We start from the raw sequence: 21799 nt of genomic DNA, 5'->3' as shown, positions 1-21799 counted from the left end.
CAGTTCATTCTATCGTCTCACTGGTGCATTTAAAGGATTATTAGACAATACATGTAAAAAACAAAGTTCGGCAGTTTGTCTTCCCCCTTTTCTCATACGATCTTCGAACAGTTGAGTCAAACCTACCCAAACCGGCCTATTAGAACCTGAAGACTGCAGATCATTGCCATGGCATAGTCCTAGCGGAACAAGGTGCTATTGGCCGCATAGGCATGAATCCACCATCTGGTTCCATCACCGGTCATCAGTTGCTGATCAGCATGAAGGCCCCCCCTCCTCTGCACCAGTCCTCTTCTGATGACGTCGTGGAAGAAGGCAGTTATGAGCTGCCGGAGTTGTTGCACTTCGACCTCATGAAGTTGAGGAATTCCGGTTCCAGAGTTGGGTCAGGGCTGTCATTGCCTTTGTAGTTCAACAGATGGTTTCTGAAGAACTTTCAATGGATCTGATGATGGGCAAAACTGGCACATCAGTCATTTAATGCCACGTGAATATTTAATGCCACTTCAGCTACCTTGGGATCTGAAGTAACATCAGGTCGAGATTCACTCGCCAACAGGATGGACTCGCGTCTTTTCAAAAGATCTCAAACAGAATTGAACAGTCCGGGAAAGGCCGACCAAGACTTCAATCCTCAAGTCGGGGCACTCATTCATTCCAGGCACCCGATCAGTTGTCCGACTTCATAAAGCTGACCTGCTTCACTCGACCGTCGGGATTCTTTATAGACCACTTAGCGGTAATGGCGGAGGCCTCTCCCGTCTCTTGGGGAAACGGCGAGCAGCCTATTCGATAAACACTCCGAAGGATCATAAGAACCCGGTGGTCGATGCATGTTACCTCCGAGAATTTCGGAGGCGCATAACGTACGCTTTTTCTTGGACAAAACTTCTCATCAAGTTTTCTCCGCTCTAAGTCCACTTTCAGCTCCCATACCTTGGAATTAACTTGATCGTCGGACCTTCCTCGCTTGGGTTCATAACCCAGGCACTCTGACGTTGATTCCTTTGCAAGGTTAGGTATAATGTTCGCACACAATTCGCCTCTCCAACAAGGACCCGGGCAGATTGAGTGACATCAATTGGTGTCGTCTATGAAAAACGATTGAAAGGTTATATCTACTCTATTCTTCACACCATTATCAATATGACTTCATACAACGGAAAGGAAACTCAACCCAACGTCGTGGGAGCGACACCACACAACAACAACTGCAAAATGTCAATACATCGATCATCCCTGTTGGAGTTGATGCCCAGCAGTTTTAAAAATTAATGACCTACATCCAGGGAATTGATCTTCGGATGCAGACATGGGAGCAACGAATGGCTGCCATGGGACAACCCTCCACCCAAGCACCCATGCAAGATCCTTCGTAGGACACCAACCGTCCACCGCTTCACGACAAGGACCAGCCTTAGAACTGTGACAAGCAGGTAAGGTTGCTACTGCAGGTGACCATGACAAGCAGGTCTCCACCAATATAGACCGACAACCTTCACAAGCTCGCTCCCTAGGGAACCTTGCACGAACAATCACCTCGGAGAGACAACACTGCACCTATGCTCCCGAAGGAATAGATAGTAGGATAACCACTTCGCATGGAATTGAGACATCACCCTCTGCGACCAATTCACGTCAAGATAGGCGTAGGAGGCGCGTACCTCGGTGTTGGATCACCTCGGACCAAGGGTTGAACAGTAGGCCAGCTCAGTCAAAAACTACGCGGCTAGCCGCGGTGAAACGGGGCATCCCTAAGCTTGCTCGCCCTTCCCCATTGTCCATCGAGATCCTCGTCAAACCACATACAAAGGATTTCAAGACACCAAACCTAGAAAACTACGACGGTACCGCTCACCAGTTGGACCACTTGGAGAGCTTCCAAGCCCTTATGCTTCTCCAAGGGGCATCGAAGGCTAGTATGTGCCTGGCTTTCCCCATCACCTTCTGTCAAACAGCTTGGATGTGGTACTCGAGGCTCGCACCAAGCTCCATCACCAGCTGGAAACAATTTCCTAAACTCTTCATCACTCAGTTTGCCACCAACCAAAGACACACCAAGACCGTGTCTAGCCTGATGCCCATCTGCCAACGTTTTGGGGAGAGCATCTGAGAGTATGTCTGAAGGTTTAACCTAAAGTGCATGTAGGTACAAGACTTGGACCCAAGAATGCAGGTCGTCGCTGCTACTTGCGGAGTGTGGGACCATTTCCTCTGAGTTTCCCTGGCCAAGAACCACCTGTAAAATATGAAGAGCTTCCTTGATCGCACTCAAAAATACATGAACGAGGAAGAATTGATGGAAGACCGAGGTGATCAGGGAGATAGGAAGAGGAAAGATTGTGATGAAGATTGATGGGAAAATAATAAACGAGGATGACAAGATCACAGGTTGTCCAGAAGATCTAAGTCGTCGGCCAAACACTCCCAGACTCCCCCAACTAAGCACCGTAGTTTTACACCACTCAATGCAAAGAGAAGGGAGACCCTTATGTAGATTAAGGAGGAGGAATACTTGAAATGAACATCATGCATGAAGGGAAACCCAAAAAACAAGCAACAAGACAGGTACTACCATTTTCATCGAGCTAAAGGCCATGACACTGAATACTGTCGCAACCTAAAATGAGATTGAGGAGTTAATAACAAGAGGGTACCTGAAGTAGTTTGTTAAGAAGGAGGACCGTGCACTCAACTAGCAATGAAACCGGCGTAATGAGTTGGATGATGAACAGATTGCGGGAGTGATAGCAACAATCATAGGAGGATCAATCGTTGTCAATTGTAGCACTTTGGCCGACAAAAATTCAGTGAAAGAATTGTAGCATGAAGAGGAGAATCCTCCCAAGAGACCGAAATCCGAGAAGATCATTTCCTTCACCAAAGATGATCTTCGAGGAGTCCACTTTCTGCATCACGATGCACTGGTTGTAAAACTCAACATCACAAAATACGAGGTGAAACACATATTCGTAGACAACGGGAGTTTGGATAACATCTTGTTCCTGGATGCCTTTCAAAATATGAAGTTAGACTAGAAGAATCTTACCCCAACCGACGTGCCTCTGGTCGGTTTTAGTGGGGGCGTTGTGCACCCTATGGGCAAAACAAATCTATTGGTTTCACCAGGGGCTGTACCAAATAGGCAAAGGCTGGCACACGATTTATTGATAGTTGACTTACTATCACACTACAATTCCATTGTAGGCCACCCATTACTTCATGCCCTTTGAGATGTGATATCCACATACCACATCGCGATGAAATTTCCAATCAAGCATGGGGTCGGTATAGTTAGAGGGGACCAGCTTGAGTCCCATAAAGGTTATGTGGCGACCCTCAAGGACAAGATTAAACAATCACTAGCTGTAGATGTTGATCTCGACCTGGTTGAAGAGCCTAGTGAAGAGCACAACAAGCCTACCGAGGAAGCAATCTTGATTCCTCTCTTTGAGATCGAGCTAGAAAAGAAAGTACAGATTAGGTCGCTTCTTGAAGAGCCCCAACGCACTGAACTAATAAGATTTCTAACTTTAAATTTTGATGTTTTTGCTTGGTCGGCCATCGACATTCTCGGCATAGACCCCTTTGTGATAAACCATAAACTGAATGTGAACCCTTTGGTTAGACCTGTGAAATAGAGGAAACGAAACTTCATCGCAAAACAGAGGAGAACCATTGATGAGGAGGTTGGGAATCTCCTTGGCACCAACTTCATTAGAAAAGTTAAGTACCCGGACGGGATTGCCAATGTGGTACTCGTGAAAAAGGCGAACGGGAAATGGCGTATGTGCGTAGCCTACACCAATCTCAATAGATCCTGCCCTAAAGATAGCTTTCCACTTCCTCGGATAGATTGACTTGTAGACGCCACCTCAGGGTTCCAACTATTGAGTTTCATGGACACCTACTTAGGCTATAACCAGATTCAGATGGACCCTACCGACTAGAAAAAGATAACCTTTGTAAGTAAGACTGGATTGCATTGTTACAAGGTCATGCCCTTTGGTCTTAAAAATGCTGGAGTGACCTATCAAAGACTTGTAAATAAGATCTTTTCTGAGTTAGTAAGAAATAAAGTTGAGGTATATGTTGATGACATGGTAGCAAAAAGTCATTTTTCTCTCTTATTTTCAACATCACCGAGGTTTTTAAAGTACTAAGAAAATACCAATTAAAACTTAATCCAAATAAATACATCTTCGGAGTCACATCAAGTAAATTCTTGGGTTGCATAGTCACTCGACGTGGCATTGAAGCTAACCCCAAAAAGATCCAAGCAATTTTAGACATATCACCACCTTGACCCATTAAGTAGGTTCAGAGGCTTATTGGCCAGATTGTTGCCTTCAGTCACTTTATGTCTAGGTACAGTGGTGTCTCCCCTTCTTCTAGTCAATTAAAAATGTACAAGACTTCCAATGGATCGAGGAGTAATAGTCTGTGTTCTAAGAACTTAAGCGTTACCTGAGCTCACCCCCATTATTGGCAAGGCTAGAGCTAGGTGCCAAACTCATCTCGTATTTGTTAGTCGGTGACAAAGTTGTTAGCTCGATGTTGGTTTGGACAATTGATAAAGTGCAATGACCAGTTTACTATGTGAGAAAGGTCCTACATGCAGCCGATACCAGGTACACCAATATCGAGAAGCTTGATTTTGCGCTCTTTACCTCAACTCAAAAATTATGGCCATATTTTTAGGTTCATACCATAGTTATGCTCACTAACCAATCTTTACATTGAGTTTTACAAAAGCCCAAAGTGTTAGGAAGGCTAACCAAGTGGGCTATTGAAATGAGCGAATACGACCTACTTTTTGAACTACGTCCAACAATCAAAGCCCAAGTCTTGGTAGATTTTATCTCGTAGTGTACATTCAGCACCCCTACGACCTACTACCGATTTTGGAGGCATCGACCAATGCGACACCTCCTCGGTCGGAAGTCGAACCTTGGATACTCCACCTACACGGGTCATCAAACCAAAGAGGTAGTGGGGTCGGAATCATCCTGCTTGGACTAGATGAAGTGAAACTTGAGTATGCCTTAAGATTCGAATTCCAAGCATCTAATAACAAAGTTGAATATGAAGCACTGATAATTGGCCTATCCCTTGCTAAGGAGGTCGATGTAAAAGGTTTACAAGTATGTAGCAACTCATAGCTTGTCATCAACAAAGTGAATGGACATTACGAAGCTCGAGAACCGGTCTTGATCAAATACCTGACCAACGTTTGCGAACTCATTTGCCAATTAGACCCTCTCTCCATTCACCACATACCGAGATTTGAGAACGAATAGGCCGATGCACTTTTAAAGCTAGCCGATGTTGCAGATAATACGAGTAGGATAGAGTATGTCGAAGATTTGATACGCCCGAGTATAGAGGTATTAGCAGAAGAAGTCACCCCCATTCAAGTTGTCGATCTGAGCTGGATAAATCCAATCTTCGAATTTCCATAGTATGGAGCGGAATCCTCATATAGAAATTAGAAATGCAACTCAGAGAATCGTAAGTTGGCTCACTATACAGGAAGTGAACACTTGGGGGGTAGAGCCCTAGCTCAAAAAGCCATCAGGCACTGATTAAAATATCGATACATACTTTGCCAATCGTGCGTATCGGTCCAATACGCTATTGTATCGATGCGTATCGTATGAGCGATACAATATGATACGCACCAATACAATAGCGTATCGCGCGTCCGCGTCCATGCCATCATATAAACATTGTCTCACTTAAAAAGGTTGAGGCTCGTGTGATTCGAACATAGAACTAACCTTACGAAACGAACCAGGAGAATGTCTCTTCAACCACCAAACCACTTACAACCTTTTGATAGAAACACATTAATATTTATTACATGTCTAATAGTCTACATACAACCCAAATAAATAATATATATCAACAATTTAAACTATAAATTAAAAAGAATAGTTTTTAAAAATAGTATTTTACGAACAATGGAATAAATAATTTATCAAATCTACATATATACCAAAATTTGATTTTTAATTTCAAGATATTTATACAAATAAAATTATTATTAGTAGAATAATTATTTTAATACTTAAAATTTATAATTTTGCACATTATATATATATATATATTCATTTTTTTTATAAATTATTAACTAATATTTTAATTTGCATTAAATAATAATGTCTTTGCTATTTAAAAAAAAAGATTATTTACAAAATATTTGAGAATATAACATAAATTGAATTGCTCAATTCCACTAATCTACATTTATATAAAAATAAAATAATTTTGTTTTTTAAAAATGAAAATAACATATTTATTTTTTATAATAACATATTTATTTAAGAACTATTTTTTTGTTGATTTTTTGTTAATATTAAAAAATAAAATTAGTAAAATAGATATATTGATATAGTAATTCAAATAGAATAGTTGCATATGTTTTGTGCATTGGACTTTAATAGAAAATAAAATAATAATGACTTTGTGCATGTATTAATTTCTAAGCATATATATAATATGTCTTAGATTCTTGATTGATGCACTATTAATAAAATTGCATAATATCTATGTATCTCTCTATATTAGCTGTAATATATTTTTTCATATATACCATTAAAATATAAAGCTCCTATGTATTTATATATTATTTATAATTATTTTGACATTAAACTTAATATTATTAATATCTTTATGGAATTTTTGTGCATTTTCCTAGTGTATCCAAGCGCTTTTATATTTTTCGTCCATATCCATGCATTTCCTAAGTGAATCTGTATCTGTATCCGTATCCAAATTGTCTGATACGATACCCGATACCGATACTTTGATCCTTGCCCTCAGGCAAGGTTACTACTGGTCAACAATGAAGGCCGACGTGATCAAACTCATGCAACAATGTGATAGATGCCAGCCTCACGCCAACATGCCTTGGTAACCCACTGTCAACCTACAGCAACTCACTAGCCAATAGCCCTTTGCTCAGTGGAGGATAGACATCATTGGCCCTTTCCCTCCATCAATTGGGTGGAGGAGGTTCTCGATCATGGTCATAGATTATTTACCAAATGGGTTGAAGTCGAGCCAATAGCAACCATCACAACACGAAATATACAAAGTTTCTTCCGAAAAAATATTGTCTATCAGTACAAACTACCTCATACACTAATCTCGGACAATGGCAAACAGTTTGAAGACATAGGGATCCTAAATTGGTGCAACAAGCAGAGGACCAAGCAACACTTGGCGTTCATTGTCCACCCCCAAGCGAATAGGCAAACTGATGTGACAAACTGAGCCATCCTAAGAGGTTTGAAAGCTTGACTCACTCAAGCTAAGGGGTTATGGGTTGACGAGCTCCCCAACATCCTTTGGGCATACCACACTACGTGCAAAGCAACCACTGAAGAAACACCCTCCAACCTCATCTTTGGAACCAAAGTTGCAACACCAACCGAGATTGAAGCACCAATGTTGAGGATGGAAGCATACAATGAGGATGATAATGATGACGAGCTACATACAAACCTTGACCTCGTAGAAGAAATACGAGATGAAGCCCAAGTCAGGATGATGGCTTACTGATAACCCTGCATTTTGATGCCTTAAGGGCATCAATTCAGGGGTATTTTCGGCCTTAGAGTAATCAAAGTGTACCATTTTCCCAGTTAAAATCAATTATGTGACCTCTGAGGGTCTCTATGAAAATTATGTAGAAAACTGAGAAGTTTTCATGATTGAAATGCAGCTTTTGGGAAGCTGGTGTGAAGTTCAGCTGAGAGAGGGGGTGTTTTTGTGAAAAACTGAAAGCAGGAAGGCGCCTCCTAGCTGCTAAACCCAGTTTGGCGCCCCTCCTACTGTGTTAGCATGATCCCCACGCGTTAGCAAACCCTAGGGCGCCTTTTAACCCATTCTTTTCACTCTTAACAAACCCTAGCCACCCTTAACTGCTAAATCCTCACCTTTCATCCCTTCTAATCTCCGCCATCCATTCTAGGGCACTCTCTTTTTAGCATTCTAACCCTAAGAGCTACCTAACTTCTAATCTTCACCATTCAGCCTTTAGCCATTAAATCTCAGCCTTACATAATATTGAGTGCCTTCTCCTTTTCTTCTCAGCCTTAGGATCACCCTAGAACCATTCTAACCCTTCATTCTAAACCCTAGGGCACCCATATTTTTGCTAAAACCCAGTTGCCGCCCCCTCTTTCTCCCTATTTCCAGTTGTGTCAACCCTTCTCTATAAAAAAGGTCTTAGGAGCCCTGTAGAAGGGGTTGGTCAATTCGCCCAGTTCACAAGGCTAAGGTTTCTTGAGGAGTTCAAGGGTTGTAGAAGGGGGGGATGCCCAGTTCTTGTCAGGAGGGGTTTCTGCAAGCTGCCCAACTAATCTGCAACTACCGCCACTAGATCTGATCAACCATTCTTTTCTTTTCTTTATTTTATTTTCTATTATTTTTATTTCTGCAATCTTTTAGATTTAATTCTTATTTGTTTCTCTGTTTTGTTGATCTAAATTCGTCCAGTTTGAGGCTAAGGTGTTTCGAGGGGTTCAAGGGTTATAGAAAGGATGGATAACCAGTTCTTGTCAGGAGGGGTTTCTACAAGCTGTCTGGCCGATTTGTAGCTACCGCCACCGGATTCGGATTCTAGATCATTTTTTTTATATATTTTTTTTACTTCCTTTGTTGATTCCCATACTTTATTAAATTCTGATTTTTATTTATTGTCTTGTTTAAATTTGAAACATTTAATTTCAGCAATAATAGATTTTATTTTCGTATTTTCTGCCATTCCTGATTGCATTCTCTTGTCCAGATCTAAGTATATATTAAATTTTCACTTGCTTCCCTATGGATACGACCCGTTCTCACCCATTTACTGCGTTAGTAATTGTTTGAGAATCGGAATAAAATTATAAATGTTTAAACTAGTGTTTCGAAGTGTTTAACGACACGCTTTCAGACACACCACTTACCAACAAAGAGTATCTCGTTACCACAATGCTCAGGTAAAAAGATAAGTGTTTTGAGTTGGTGACTTAGTATTACGCAAGGTCATGGTACCTAAATCGGGCTCAGGAAAGGTCGGCCCAAACTGGGAAAGGTTGTTCAGAGTGATCAAGGTCATTGGGCTGAGTACATATGAGCTCGAAATTTGGAGAGGAGATCGATACCCCACACATGGAATGTCGAACTCGCCACTTCAAGAGATCATCAATGTAAACACTTTGATTCAATTCACTTGGATTTAAGTCATCGGTTTAATCTATTTCACCCCCTTCGATTCATGTCATAATGACTAACTTCATTGAGAAACAACTCGACACCAAAACTAAGCTCCATTTATGTGAATACGCACCCCAGTACATTATAAAAACACCTCATAACATTTTAATACTTAACCGTTTTAACACCTCATAAACATTTTAAGACTTAATCGTTTTTACACCTTGGAAAAGTTTTAATACTTAACTGTTTAACACCTCAGAAACGTCTTTAATACTTAACAGCTTTAGAACCTCAAAAACATTCTAAAACCATTTCAACACTTAGATGAATTTTTCATATCGAAACACCTTGGCTAACAATTTGTTGTCATTTCGGAACTGTTTTAATACTTAACTGTTTATAAAACATTAGGTCGCAGATTATTTAAAAGAAACAATTTGTCACATTAAGTATGATAATTCAGTACATTGATGCTAAAGGGGGGGGGGAGTACTTTGGAAAGAGGCAAAATGTCAATGTTGGCCGAGGGGCATATCTGTTCCTCGCACCTTCACCATCCTACCACCTTCACCATTCTCACCGTCTTTGTTGCATTCCACATCATCATCACCCTCGTCTTCACCCTCATTGTCGTCACCCTTTACACTAACTTCCTCTCCCCCGGAGTCTGGTTCATTGTGAACCTCCACTGCCATCCTGGGGGTAACGACATCAATCACCAAAGGACCGATGTCATAATCTAGTGCGAGTGATCTGGCGAGCTTGTAGCATAATTTGAAACCTTCCCTCATGGAAAAAGTGACATACTTGTCCTTCTCCTTCTTGAATAAGCGTGAGGCTCAGAACACGGTGATGGCTTTCTCTTTCATAGCACGAATGTCCTCAACGTACTTGGTTTGTTGTTCCTTCAGTTCAGAGGACCGCTCGTTCAACTTGATCATCAATGAGTCCACATTCTTCTCGCACTCCATTAATCATTTTGATAACTCTGTCTTCTCATGTTCCACCACTGCCACATGCTCCATCAATCGCTCAACATTGCAATGGCATCTAGCTAGCTAAGTTTGGAGATCCTCTACCTCTTTCTCTTGTAACCTACATCGACATTGAGATGTCTCACATCTCCCCATGATGACCTGAGCTAGAGTGTTCGCTTGTAATAAAGTTTGGCTCAACACATAGCAAGCAAAGGAAAGAAGATTGTTAAAAAAAATTACCATTAGAATAGCTTGATAGAGTTTACCACTGAGCAACACAGTAGCTTGTTCGTTATAGTCCTTAACATCCTCAGGAAGGAGGATGCCCCTACTCATCTCGAGCACCACATGGGGGCCAATGATTCGGTGTATAGTAGTCCTTGACCACTCTAGAGCAAATCAAGGTAGCAGTGCATCGGCAGCATGCGGGATCTCCTCGACCACATTTACCACTTTGCACTAGAGCTCGGTCCAACCTGCTTAGAGCTCGGTGCAACCTCTTTGGCGCTAGGGGGATCAATCTGCATTAGCTCGGTCACCTCTTGCTCATCAAGGTTGACCACGGGTGTGGATTGTTGATCCTCAGGCACAATTGAGACAATCTAAGACGAGTCTATGGCCTTCCTCTTTCTCAATCTCTTCTTGGCTCGATTCAAGGCCCCCAAGGTGTTAACGCCTTCCATTTCTCTTGTACACACACAAATAGCTCATAAGATCAATTAATAAGCACAACCAAAGAACCTAAGTGTCGATGGACAACCTACCTTGAGGACTCAACCCAGCTCAGGTTAGTGCTTCATCGACCAGGTAGTCCCCGACCCGTGCTTTCCTCTCAATCAGGCCCTTCACTCATTCCTGTAGGGCCTCACTCAAGGTGACCTCCCCAGTATCTAGACATCGCAATTGGGTTAAACATTTAACAATTCAAAAAGTAAACAATAAAGAGTAAAGAGTGAATAGTAAAAATTAAAGAGTGGAAACTTCTAACAATGCATAAATAATCTCAATTAGACCTAACAATCGGGTCACCAGGTTGACCCATGACCCAGGTTCATGGATTGGGTTAACTTTTTGCCATGTCTATTAAAAAATACAAACCTTGTTTTTGTCGTGCTACCATGGCATTTGGCCACCGACGAGAAGCATAAACTCATACTTGTCTAGGATCCTATACCGATGTGAGCTCCGGGAAGCTCATGGCCGGATCAAAGAGTTGAAGTTGCCACCCATTTTTTAGAGGAAACAGGCCCTCATTTTTAGATTTGAAAACTCGATTTAAGTCTTTGATAGTGATTTCATCCTTAACCAAGGAAAGTGCTTAACCGAGAGATTTTGGGTTCGAAGGATTGGAAGAAGGAAGGTGTTAGGCACCCCTCTCTCCAAGCTGTTGTAGCAACCCAAAATGGGAGAAGTTCAGGCTCAAATTCTGGAAAAACACAAATTAATAGGATTGCTTAAAGCTCTTGAAATCTGGAAAACATGTTTCCAACTTCGCCCAGAATTGATTTGAGGTGATATTATCAGGTCTTAGCTGGTTTCCCTAAGACCCTCACCTCTCTACCTCTTTTTCTCAATCTGGAGTAAGCTAGGGATGCAAGTTTCCTAGGATTTTAGGACTTTAAGCAATCTGAAATTAAACTAAAAGCAGAAAGAGTGGAATGAAAGCTCTACCTCTCGTGTACGACCATAAAAGAAACTTTTCCAACAACTAAAAGGACTTGAAACGAAACTTGAGAAAGGTAGTAGCTGGGATGAGCCTTTCTAGTGTTAAGTTGGAAAACAAGGGATGAGGCTTGAGATTGGTTTCAAAGATTTCGAGATTTCAAGCAAGATGGGTGTATTACAGAAGTTGGAAAAACTGCTCTCCCCCTCTCTCTTTCTTTCTCTAGGGACCTCTCTCAGGTTTCCTCCCTTTAGTCCACCCCTCCTTGAGCTCGAATTAGATTAGTATTTATAGAGAATGGGAGGGGGTCAAGTCTGAATTCGCTCAACTACAATGCTTGGGATTCTACAGAGATTTTTCCCACAAATAGGTAAAGATTCTTTAAAGAAATAGGTGCCTAGTCAAGCTTTCCTATTTGGTGAAACGTTTTCTTTGATTTGGGGGTGGCTTTCATGGGTTTTGTGTGGCCAATGGGAGCTAAGGGCGTGTCTGTCATGGCAGTCTCGTATTTGGGGCTGTCAGTGGCAGAAAATGTAAATTTGATGAGCTTTTAAATGTTATTTTGTCTTTTTTGGTCTCAAGTAGGGTTTATTTGGTATTTTGAGCTTTTTAAGCCTATTAGGCTCTGTTTCATTGGTCAGTGTGTTCTAATGGGTTAAAAATGGGTCTGACATCATCCATCACCCTTTTAAGGCTTCAGGTTGGGCCAGATGACGTGGTAATTTAATCTGGTGCATCAAAATGATATCTTTCTAGTTTAACGGTCAAACAGATGAATTAAGATGTGAAATTTAGCGTACTGGGGTTTTTTTGGGTCCCTGAACATAGTGGTGATGCCTGATTGGTCAAATAGGGTCGGGATGATTGAGATCTACGGCTGACAAGTTTGGCTCAATGAGATTTACTGAAATAGAATCTTTGTCTGATGAATAGTGAAACGTAAAAATTTTGGGATGCAATTTGGTGGGTTGGCACTTTTGAACGTCTTAAATCTAATGGAATTGATGGATCTTTGATCAGAGGTGTAGATTGATTGTTTTAGTTCAGATCATGGTCTTAGCTTATGATTTTCTAATCAACGAAAGGGTCCAAAATGGAATCTTACATTTTCAACATTCAAATGGAGGTGTTTGGTCATGAAATTTGATGTGCTAGGGTTTTTTGGGTCTCCGAATACAATGGTAAGGTTTGATTGATCATATGAGGTTGGGATGACAGATGGTGTGCTCTAATTAATGAGATTTGTTGAAATAGGATTTAGGCTTAATGATGAGTCAAACGATGAGATTTTGAGCTACAATTTGGTAAGTAGGTATGGATTAGGGCATGGAGTCAAGTGAATGGTTCTAATCTGAGAAAGATATGGTTGATCTTGGTAATCATTCAGAGCCATCAAAATGGGATATTAACATTTTTGCGGTTAATCATCATAGATTTGTGGTAGGACTCACTAGTTGATTGCTTCCTAGTGGTCTTGAGGTGATGGGTGTGTTAGATTTGATTTTGAGAAGTTGGAGTTTGAATGTTGTATAGATCGGGGCCATTAGAAAGGGGTTGACATGATGAACAATGGATCTTTGGAGTTTAGTCATGAACACTGATGTACAACTAAGTTATAGTTTTCCAAGTCTGGGGATGGTATCTGATTGGACATTAATGTTGACCTCGAGGTTGTTATTTGTCTTGTGGATTGCATCAAAAGGGGGGTATTCTGGGTTTTAGAGAGTGTCAAGTCAATCTGGTTGTGTTTCTAAGTTTTTGGGGTTTAAGAGGGGGTACAAAAGAACATGGGTAAATGCACTTACCCAGGTAAGTTGCACTACTACAAACGAACAAGGCCTTAGACTCACTACCAGACATTGAAATGAAAAAAATGGAAACTTATCGGGAACTCTTAAGAACAACCAACCTCGCAAGGTTTTATCGACCAAACCGAGATGACCGAGCTTCTCGCTGCACAGCTCTCACTCAAAGACAAAGGAAATTGACTCCCAGGGTTGACTATTTATTGTCAGAGGGTCCGACCTGTCAACGCCTATGATCAACTTGATCTAACGATTTAAATCGATGCATTGTTTCGAATTCCAAGAAACCGAATGCAGCTAAATGTCTTTTTGGTGTTCACTATAACATAATGTGAAGTTGTGTTCACACGTGTCCACACACGATCGATTAGAAATACCTATTCGGAAAATCCTATCCAAGCTCAGTCGACGATCTGAAGAAGACAATACTTGAGTAATTGGAAATACACTACCTCAACCTGCTCCCTTCACTTGAGCTCTCGACCTCGAACTCGGGAGTGGGGGGCAATTAATGATGGGAAAAACTGGCACACCAGTCATCTAATGCCAAGTGGATATCTAATGCCACTTTGGCTACCTCAGGACCTAAAGGAACATCAAGTCGGGATTCACACGCCAACAGGATGGATTCGTTCTTTTCAAAAGACCTCAAGCAAAATTGAAGACAATCCGGGAAAGGCCGACCAAGACTTCAATTCTCACCTCGAGGCACTCATATAGTCCAGACACCTAATCAGTTCTCCAACTTCATAAAGCTGACCTGCTTCACTCAATCGCAGGGATACTTTACAAACCCTTTAATGCCTTTGAGATCAATACCAATCCTAGAGCACCGACTTGTTGTGGGAAAGAATTAGAGCCAAGAACTGAGCAAAAACAAAATCGAAGGACCGTTTAAATTCAATGATATTATAGGTAGTAACCATTTAGATCTAATGGGGGTAGAACCGACCCCCGAGGTAATTAGACACACGGCGACTGCTAGGACGTCCATGTCTTGACCTATGACCTTTACCTCGGAGGGTTGAAACAACCTCAGGGCAATGGGGTCCACCTCAAATGGTTATAGGTCACCTCACTCCACTTATAGGCATGAGGGAGCACTCCTTGCTGAGATGAGTTGTGCCTAAAGAGACACTCCCAAGCTTCACCACTTATACATGATGTGACTATCTAGGTCTGACATTGCAATAAAATTCCGAACTACTCCAAGGTTGTCACCAACTTTTGACCTCATCAAGATCTAAGTACGTAACTTGATCTTCTTGTTCCAACGAGAACTCAAGAACAATGAAATATATCGGCAACAAAAATTTCTTCAACTATTACCTAAAAGAGTGACTGTCTCTCTTTCGTCGAATCCCCTTCTTGTGAAGGTCGTAAAGATTTGGGTGATTTCGTCATGGGGTGAAGGAAGTTCGGAGGCAAGAATCTGACAAAAAGATAATATGTTATCTCTCCTTCCCATACACAGTGGATAAAAGGACCAAAAAGTTAGATGATAAAACAATAAAGAGAAAGAGAAAGACTAGAGCAATGCCATCTATTGCAGCTAAAACGAGAATATATGTGCAAGACATTGTTGTCGGGCATTCTTCTTCAAGCTTGGACTTGTTGATGTTAATGAGATCAAAACCCTCCGATGTTTCATTGGGAGAGAAAAGGGTAATTTGAGCATTTAGTAGGATGAAAATCCCTTTTTAAGTTAACTGGTGAAATGCTAACAAAGGGGTCTTTGTCTAATAGCTAAAGTTCAAGGGAGTTTTTATCGCAAATTAAAGTATAAGGGGTCTTTATCATTGACCAACAATATGGGGGACCCCCCTGTACTTTGTTCTGCGACAAAGACCCCCCTGTACTATGACCATGAGACAATTGGGAGAAAAACACTGTTCATCTTCCCCGACCTCACGATACATGAACAACAGTGCTACCTCATATTCCTTCACATTTCTCTCTCTCCCCCGATTTCTCTTCTTCCCCTTCCCCTTTCTTCTTCCCCTTCCCTTTTCTCTCCTCCCCTTTCTCTTCCCTTTCATTAATGCCCAGGCTACTTTCAACAACAGCAGCCCAATTCCAGGACCATGAGCAAGAAGGCGATTCTCCTGCAACTAAAGTTGAGGTAGTGGTCTACTGTCACCAACCGTTTCTCAGCAGCAAAGTCGACGCCTAGGGCTGGGGTAGTGAGGAAATAGCAGTGGGGATGTATGGATTTGCAGCGATCAAAAGCGTTGCGGTCCACAGTGACGACCACCAAATGGGTCAATAGGCGTTTTGTCCCTTCGCCAAGCCGGAAGCTCTGGAGGAAAAGGTCGATGACAGAGCCAGGACCCGCCCATGTTTCATTCAAGGTCATCAATATGACTGTCCTGTCTACCATGGACGCACTTCTTAAAACACTGAGAATCTCTTTATATTCTAGGTTCTATACGTAACATGGAGCATATGCTTAGAACCGTCACGAGTAAGAATTACTTTGTGGAGCCAACAGCTGTAAGGTTGTTGGCTCAAGATCCTTGAAATCAGTACAAGCATTGAGATTGTATGAGAAAACAATGAAATCTAGAGAGAGAGATGTTATAGACACACCACCCGACAGCACACTACAGCGCAGTCATGGGCAGCAGCACGCACAGCGGGCCGCCCAGCAGCACGCATCGCCCGGCAATGGCAGCGCGCACCACCTGGCAGCACGCAGCACACACCGCCCGGCAGCGCACAGCATGCACCGCCCGACAACGCGCACCGCACCACACGGCAGTAGCAGGGGCAGTAGCGCGCACCGCACGCACTGCACGGCAGCACGCACTGCGCACACGCTCGGCAGCAGCACCATGAGCCGCATGCACGCACTACGCGGCAGCGGCACCATGAGCCGCGCGCACGCACCCAAGCAACAGCAGCAGAGCGGGGCCCACACGATAGCTCATAGGGGTGGGCCCACCCTATCTAGACACGTCAAGAGAACTCGCCACCAGCGTTCCTTATCTTATCTTAAGTAAGAGTGAGTTTCCATTAGGAGTAGGTAATTAGGAGTTTGAGTTTAATTAGGAATTTCCTTCTGTAATCTCCTATTTAAGGAGCTACGAATTGAAATAAAGGCATTCAGTTTTTCGCAGTCAAGAAAAGAGTGAGGAGAGTTCGGGTGGTCTCTTGGACAAATCACCCCTTAGGAGAGTTCGGGTGGTCTCTTGGACAAATCACCCATCCAGTTTCCGCAATAGGGTCTGCACGCAAGGGAAGGCGCAAGGGAAAGCAGGGCTTTCTCACCGTGGACCGACCGTGACGAGATCCTACGCGCGAGACCATAACATTTGGTATCAGAGCCAAACGTCACGGGCGATATGGAGCAGCTATCATCCAAGGTCAACGAGCTGGAACATAGGCTAGCAGAAACTAGCATGGAGGTTCGTGAAGTCAAGGAAGATGTTCGGGAGCTGCGATGCCGCCTGGAAGCACTCCTCTCCAACAAAGAAAGGAGTTCTGAGGGAATCGCCAACACCAACAGTCTCCATCCGGACTGGGCAGAGGCATCCAGCGAACAGTAGATCGCTGCCCCTACAGCCGCAGTTATTACCAAGGATCAGCGCACGGAGGATGAGACTGTAAAGTCTCCTCCTTTGGCCGGGGACAATGTCACGAACATTATAGTAGAACTTGCAGATTGCGCTCCTTTGACGAAGATAGGTGGGCTTGGCGATGCTGTTGGGGCTTTACCGAAGGCCTTGGCTCGACATAGAGTTATGGTTGCGGCACCATAGTATGGTAACTATGCAGAAATCCAAGAAACAGGAGTGCGCAAGAGATGTAAGGTGGAGGGGTAGGATATAGAGGTAACTTTCTCTCAAGCTTATATTGATGGCATGGATTTTGTGTTCATAGACAGCTTTATGTTCTGCAATATTGAGAAAAATACATATGAGGGAGGCCGAGGGGATATTTTAAAATGCATGGTTCGCTTCTGTAAGGCTGCTCTTGAGGTTCTCTACTATAAGCATACCCGGTGCATTCTTGTGATCCACAACATAGCACATCGGGGTCGTGGTCCAGCACATGATTTCTGTTATGTGGATCTTCCACAAAACTACTTCAAACTATATGACCCAGGAGGTGGGGAACACTTCAATGTCCTTGCGGCTGGCCTGAGTGCAGAAGAGCGTGTAGTCACTGTAAGCCATGGTTACGCCTAGGAGCTGGAAACTAAAGAAGGCGGCTGGGGTCTGCACCAAATAATCCAGCTTTATGCACTGAGCTATAGGGCAGTCCCTGTTGTTCATACTGTTGGTGGACTGAGAAATAGTGTGCAGCCGTTTGATCCATTCACAGAGTTCCAAGCCATGTATCCGGAATTCGAGCTTGAGGACAAGCTCGTAGTCCGGGAGGGGTGTGATGTTATGGATACACCACCCGGCAGCACACTGCGGCGCAGTCATAGGCAGCAGCACGCACAGCGGGCCGCCCAACAGCACGCACCGCCTGGCAGTGTGCAGCGCGCACCACCTGGCAGCACGCAGCATGCACCGCCCAACAGCGCGCAGCACGCACCGCACCACACGGCAGCAGCAGGGGCAGCAGCGCGCACCGCACGCACCGCGCACACGCCCAGCACCGCATGGCAGCGGCACCATGAGCCGCATGCACACACTGCGCGGCAGCGGCACCGCACGCACGCACCCGGGCAGCAGTAACAGAGCGGGGCCCACACGACAGATCATAGGGATGGGCCCACCCTATCTGGACACGTCAAGAGAACTCACCGCCAGCCTTCCTTATCTTATCTTAAGTAAGAGTGAGTTTCCATTAGGAGTAGGTAATTAGGAGTTTGAGTTCAAGTTGGAGTTTGAGTTTAATTAGGAATTTCCTTCTGTAATCTCCTATTTAAGGAGCTACGAATTGAAATAAAGGCATTCAGTTTTTCGCAATCAAGAAAAGAGTGAGGAGAGTTCAGGTGGTCTCTTGGACAAATCACCCATTCAGTTTCCGCGATAGGGTCTACACGCAAGGGAAGGCGCAAGGGAAAGTAGGGCTTTCTCACCGTGGACCGACCGTGACGAGATCCTACATGCGGAACCATAACAAGAGAGATGGTTCCCTCATGGTATGGTTTAATGCAATAGAATCATGAAGAAGACATAGACAAGAAGAGGAAGAGAGAGTAAACACTCCAAGCAACCAAACAAAGAAAATGATAGAAAGATTAATATGGGGAGAGCTTACAGATGGATTAGTCGAAACCCAAGATTTGGCTCTTCTAAGGATGTTTGCAGAAACATAGAAAAACAAGAACGCAACCAAACGAATAGCAAAAATAATAGGGAAAGATGGATGCCTGAAGCTCTTCGCCATCAAGACTCGAATTCTCTCCTAATTTTTCTAAGTTTTTCTTTTGCTAAAGAAGAGGGAAGGGGGTGCAATTCAGATTTTTGAGGGGGATTGCAGTCCAAAAATCCCTTATTATTTTTACTCTATTTTTTTATGCTTCACACTTTTAAGTCTGACGTGCCGATGCCGTATTAATTGGGGGGTGGACAGAATCGTTGGATTCAGCAGATTCCCTGAAGATTCGTCCTCTCCTTGTGTTCTTTCCCTTTATGCATAGATTTTGGCGATTTATTCACTGAAATAAATGACATAGTTTAATGCAGATACATGTAGAAAGGGGAGGAAGAGAGGAAAGCGAGAAGAAGAAAGGGGAAGGGGAAGAAGAGAAATTGGGAGAGAGAGAGAGAAATATGAAGGAATCTAAGGTAAAAGGGATTACCACCACTACTGTTCGTGTATCCTGAGGTCGGGGAAGATGAACAGTGTTTTTTCTCCCAATTGTCCTTACTACAAGGGTAGTATGGAGATTCAAAAATATTATAACCGTGGATTTCAACAGAAAACTAATTGTAGGGGGTAATTGTCTCACGGTCATAATACAGGGGATGTCACAAAATAAAGTACAGGGGGGTCTTTGTCATAGACCCCATAGTACTAGGGGGTCTGTAATTGAGTAGATTGGGGTGGATTTATATTCGGATCTAACTGAACCGAGTCCGAATTTGGATAAATAGATATCATTTGCAGTCCCATTCGCTCGGAGCCATGCTCCAGATCCGACCATAACCCGACGGATAAGATTTGATTGAAGTCCGACTATTGATGTTATCGAATATGGATCTAGGTGAATTTGATCCAATCGGATCCGTATGCATCCTATTACCGTATTACGGTTCTTGTGTGTGCGTGGGCGAGCGTGTGGGGAAGGGGCGGTTTTGGTTTTGGTTGCGTTCGGTCTCTTTTCGACGCGCCTCCCGTAAAGCCCGTAATCCTTCCGGCTTTTCCTCTGCAGAACGCAGTCAGCACTCAGCAGTAAGCACCCTGCACAACACAAATTGGAGTGGGTGAAAGAGGGAGGAAGAATGAGGACCATAGTTCAGCGAGTCGCTTCTGCGAGCGTCGAGGTTAGCTTTTCTAACAAAGCCCCCTTTTTTTTCTTTTCTCTGTCCATCCTTCTTCAGTGGTGCAAGATAGCTAATTGTAGGTGGAAGGGCGCACAGTGTCAGAGATTGGACCAGGTCTCCTCGTTCTCGTCGGCGTTCACGAATCCGATGTTGAATCCGATGCTGATTACATGTAACTGTTTTTCTTTAATTCTTATTCGCTTTATTCCTAAAAAGAATTAAATCAAGTGGATTAAGAAAAACTGACTCTTCACTCTGCAGATGCCGGAAGGTATTGAACATGAGATTGTTTCCAAATGACAAGACTGGAAAAGCTTGGGATCAGAACGTAAGCACTTCTCAACCCCATTAATTTTCAGTTAAGAATACCCTATATAACGGTAATAACCGCCATTATAACCGTCTTGATCTTTGCTTGCTTTATGGGGTGGTATTGATAAGTAATCTTGGACAGTTATTACAGTTTATGTCGGTCCTTTATATTTGAGAACCCCTATAGCAAATAGCCTAAGCTAGCTAAAATTCTAAATTTCATGCAATTCACAGGTTATGCAGAGGAATTACGGAGTTCTATTGGGTACTTTAAATTAACACCAGATCTTTCTGTAAAGAATCTTCCTTATTTGCTGGTTGTTGCTGTTATTGTTGTTATTTCCTAGTTTTTTTTTTGTATCGACTATGTAAATTGCTAATATTGTTTCTTTTGTTTTTCAGTGAGTCAATTTACATTGTATGGAATTCTGAAGGGTAATAAGCCGGATTTCCATGTGGCAATGCCGCCTGAAAGAGCAAAACCTTTCTATGCTTCTCTTGTTGAAAGGTTCCGAAAAGCCTACAATCCAGAGTCGGTAAAGGGTAGGCATACCATCATCTTTTTTTCCCTTTCAAGGTTCTCTTCTGTGTATCTTTGGTTACTTGGGTCAGTCTATTGATATTATTTTCATGGTAAAGAATGGCAACATTTTTTTTTCACTACAGAGTTTTATTAAGCTAGAGAGCTAAACGATAGTTACTGATTTTAAATGTGTGAAACTTAGTTGTTCCCATATTCATTTTCCCAATGATAAATTCTTTGTTCTTCCTTCTAATCTTGTTTTGCCTTTTTCTACCCATTCCCTGAACAATCCAAAAGCATACCAATGGTGATTCTTGCAAATGTGCATTGCGTGTTTTTGTTTTCTTGCTAAACCATCTTCGGTATATAGGTTCAGAATTTCTGGATCGACCCCTTTCCCATTTGTTTACCAGCTACTTTCTTACTCCAAAAAAAAAGTACTCATTCACAATATGCATATAAAAAATACATCTTTTTAGAATCTTTTTTTTTTTTGAAGACCCAGAAGTCTATATACACTAAATAGAGCTCAAATGATCACTTGATTACTTTTTAGAGACCATCTATCAAAAAACCCCAAGTGCTCCATAACTTGGATAAACAGTATCCAGTAAGCTTCTGTGAAGTTAAATATCCTTGAACCATTTAGAGTTTAATTTGCTGATAAAAAAATCATCCAGAGTTTAATACCTTAACTGGACAGGGAAGAAAACAGCTACAAAAGAAAAAAAAAGGAGTATGGAAAAAGTTTTACAAAACCTTTCTCTGTTCATACAGTTCTGGATTTAACAAATCTATGAATTATGTGTAGCTTCACTATATGACTGCATACGTCACTGCCCCTTGGATAAATTATTTGCCTA

The 21799-nt window shown here is 42.5% G+C and overlaps 1 protein-coding gene across 2 annotated transcripts in view; it reads left to right on the top strand.

Annotated features, from left to right (window-relative positions):
- The first annotated feature begins 19897 nt into the window (after positions 1-19897).
- The window catches only part of LOC104613173 (D-Tyr-tRNA(Tyr) deacylase family protein), a 43063-nt gene continuing 41161 nt past the window's right edge, over positions 19898-21799 (top strand). Inside the window, exons 1-5 of one of the 2 annotated variants that reach the window (XM_088894214.1) lie at positions 19898-20101; positions 20182-20273; positions 20363-20429; positions 20648-20678; positions 20816-20956. In XM_088894214.1, the coding sequence (XP_088750340.1) occupies positions 20060-20101; positions 20182-20273; positions 20363-20429; positions 20648-20678; positions 20816-20956 (373 nt within the window). In that variant the 5' untranslated portion in view covers positions 19898-20059. The remainder of the gene's footprint in view (positions 20102-20181; positions 20274-20362; positions 20430-20647; positions 20679-20815; positions 20957-21799) is intronic. The other variant, XM_010280889.2, reaches the window with a different exon arrangement.

Source organism: Nelumbo nucifera, chromosome 1 (assembly GCF_055504915.1).
Source record: "Nelumbo nucifera cultivar China Antique chromosome 1, China Antique-T2T, whole genome shotgun sequence".
Classification (NCBI taxonomy): Eukaryota; Viridiplantae; Streptophyta; class Magnoliopsida; order Proteales; family Nelumbonaceae; genus Nelumbo; species Nelumbo nucifera.
The sequence above is the reverse complement of the archived record's forward strand: the minus strand, read 5'-3'. Positions and strand labels throughout refer to the sequence as shown.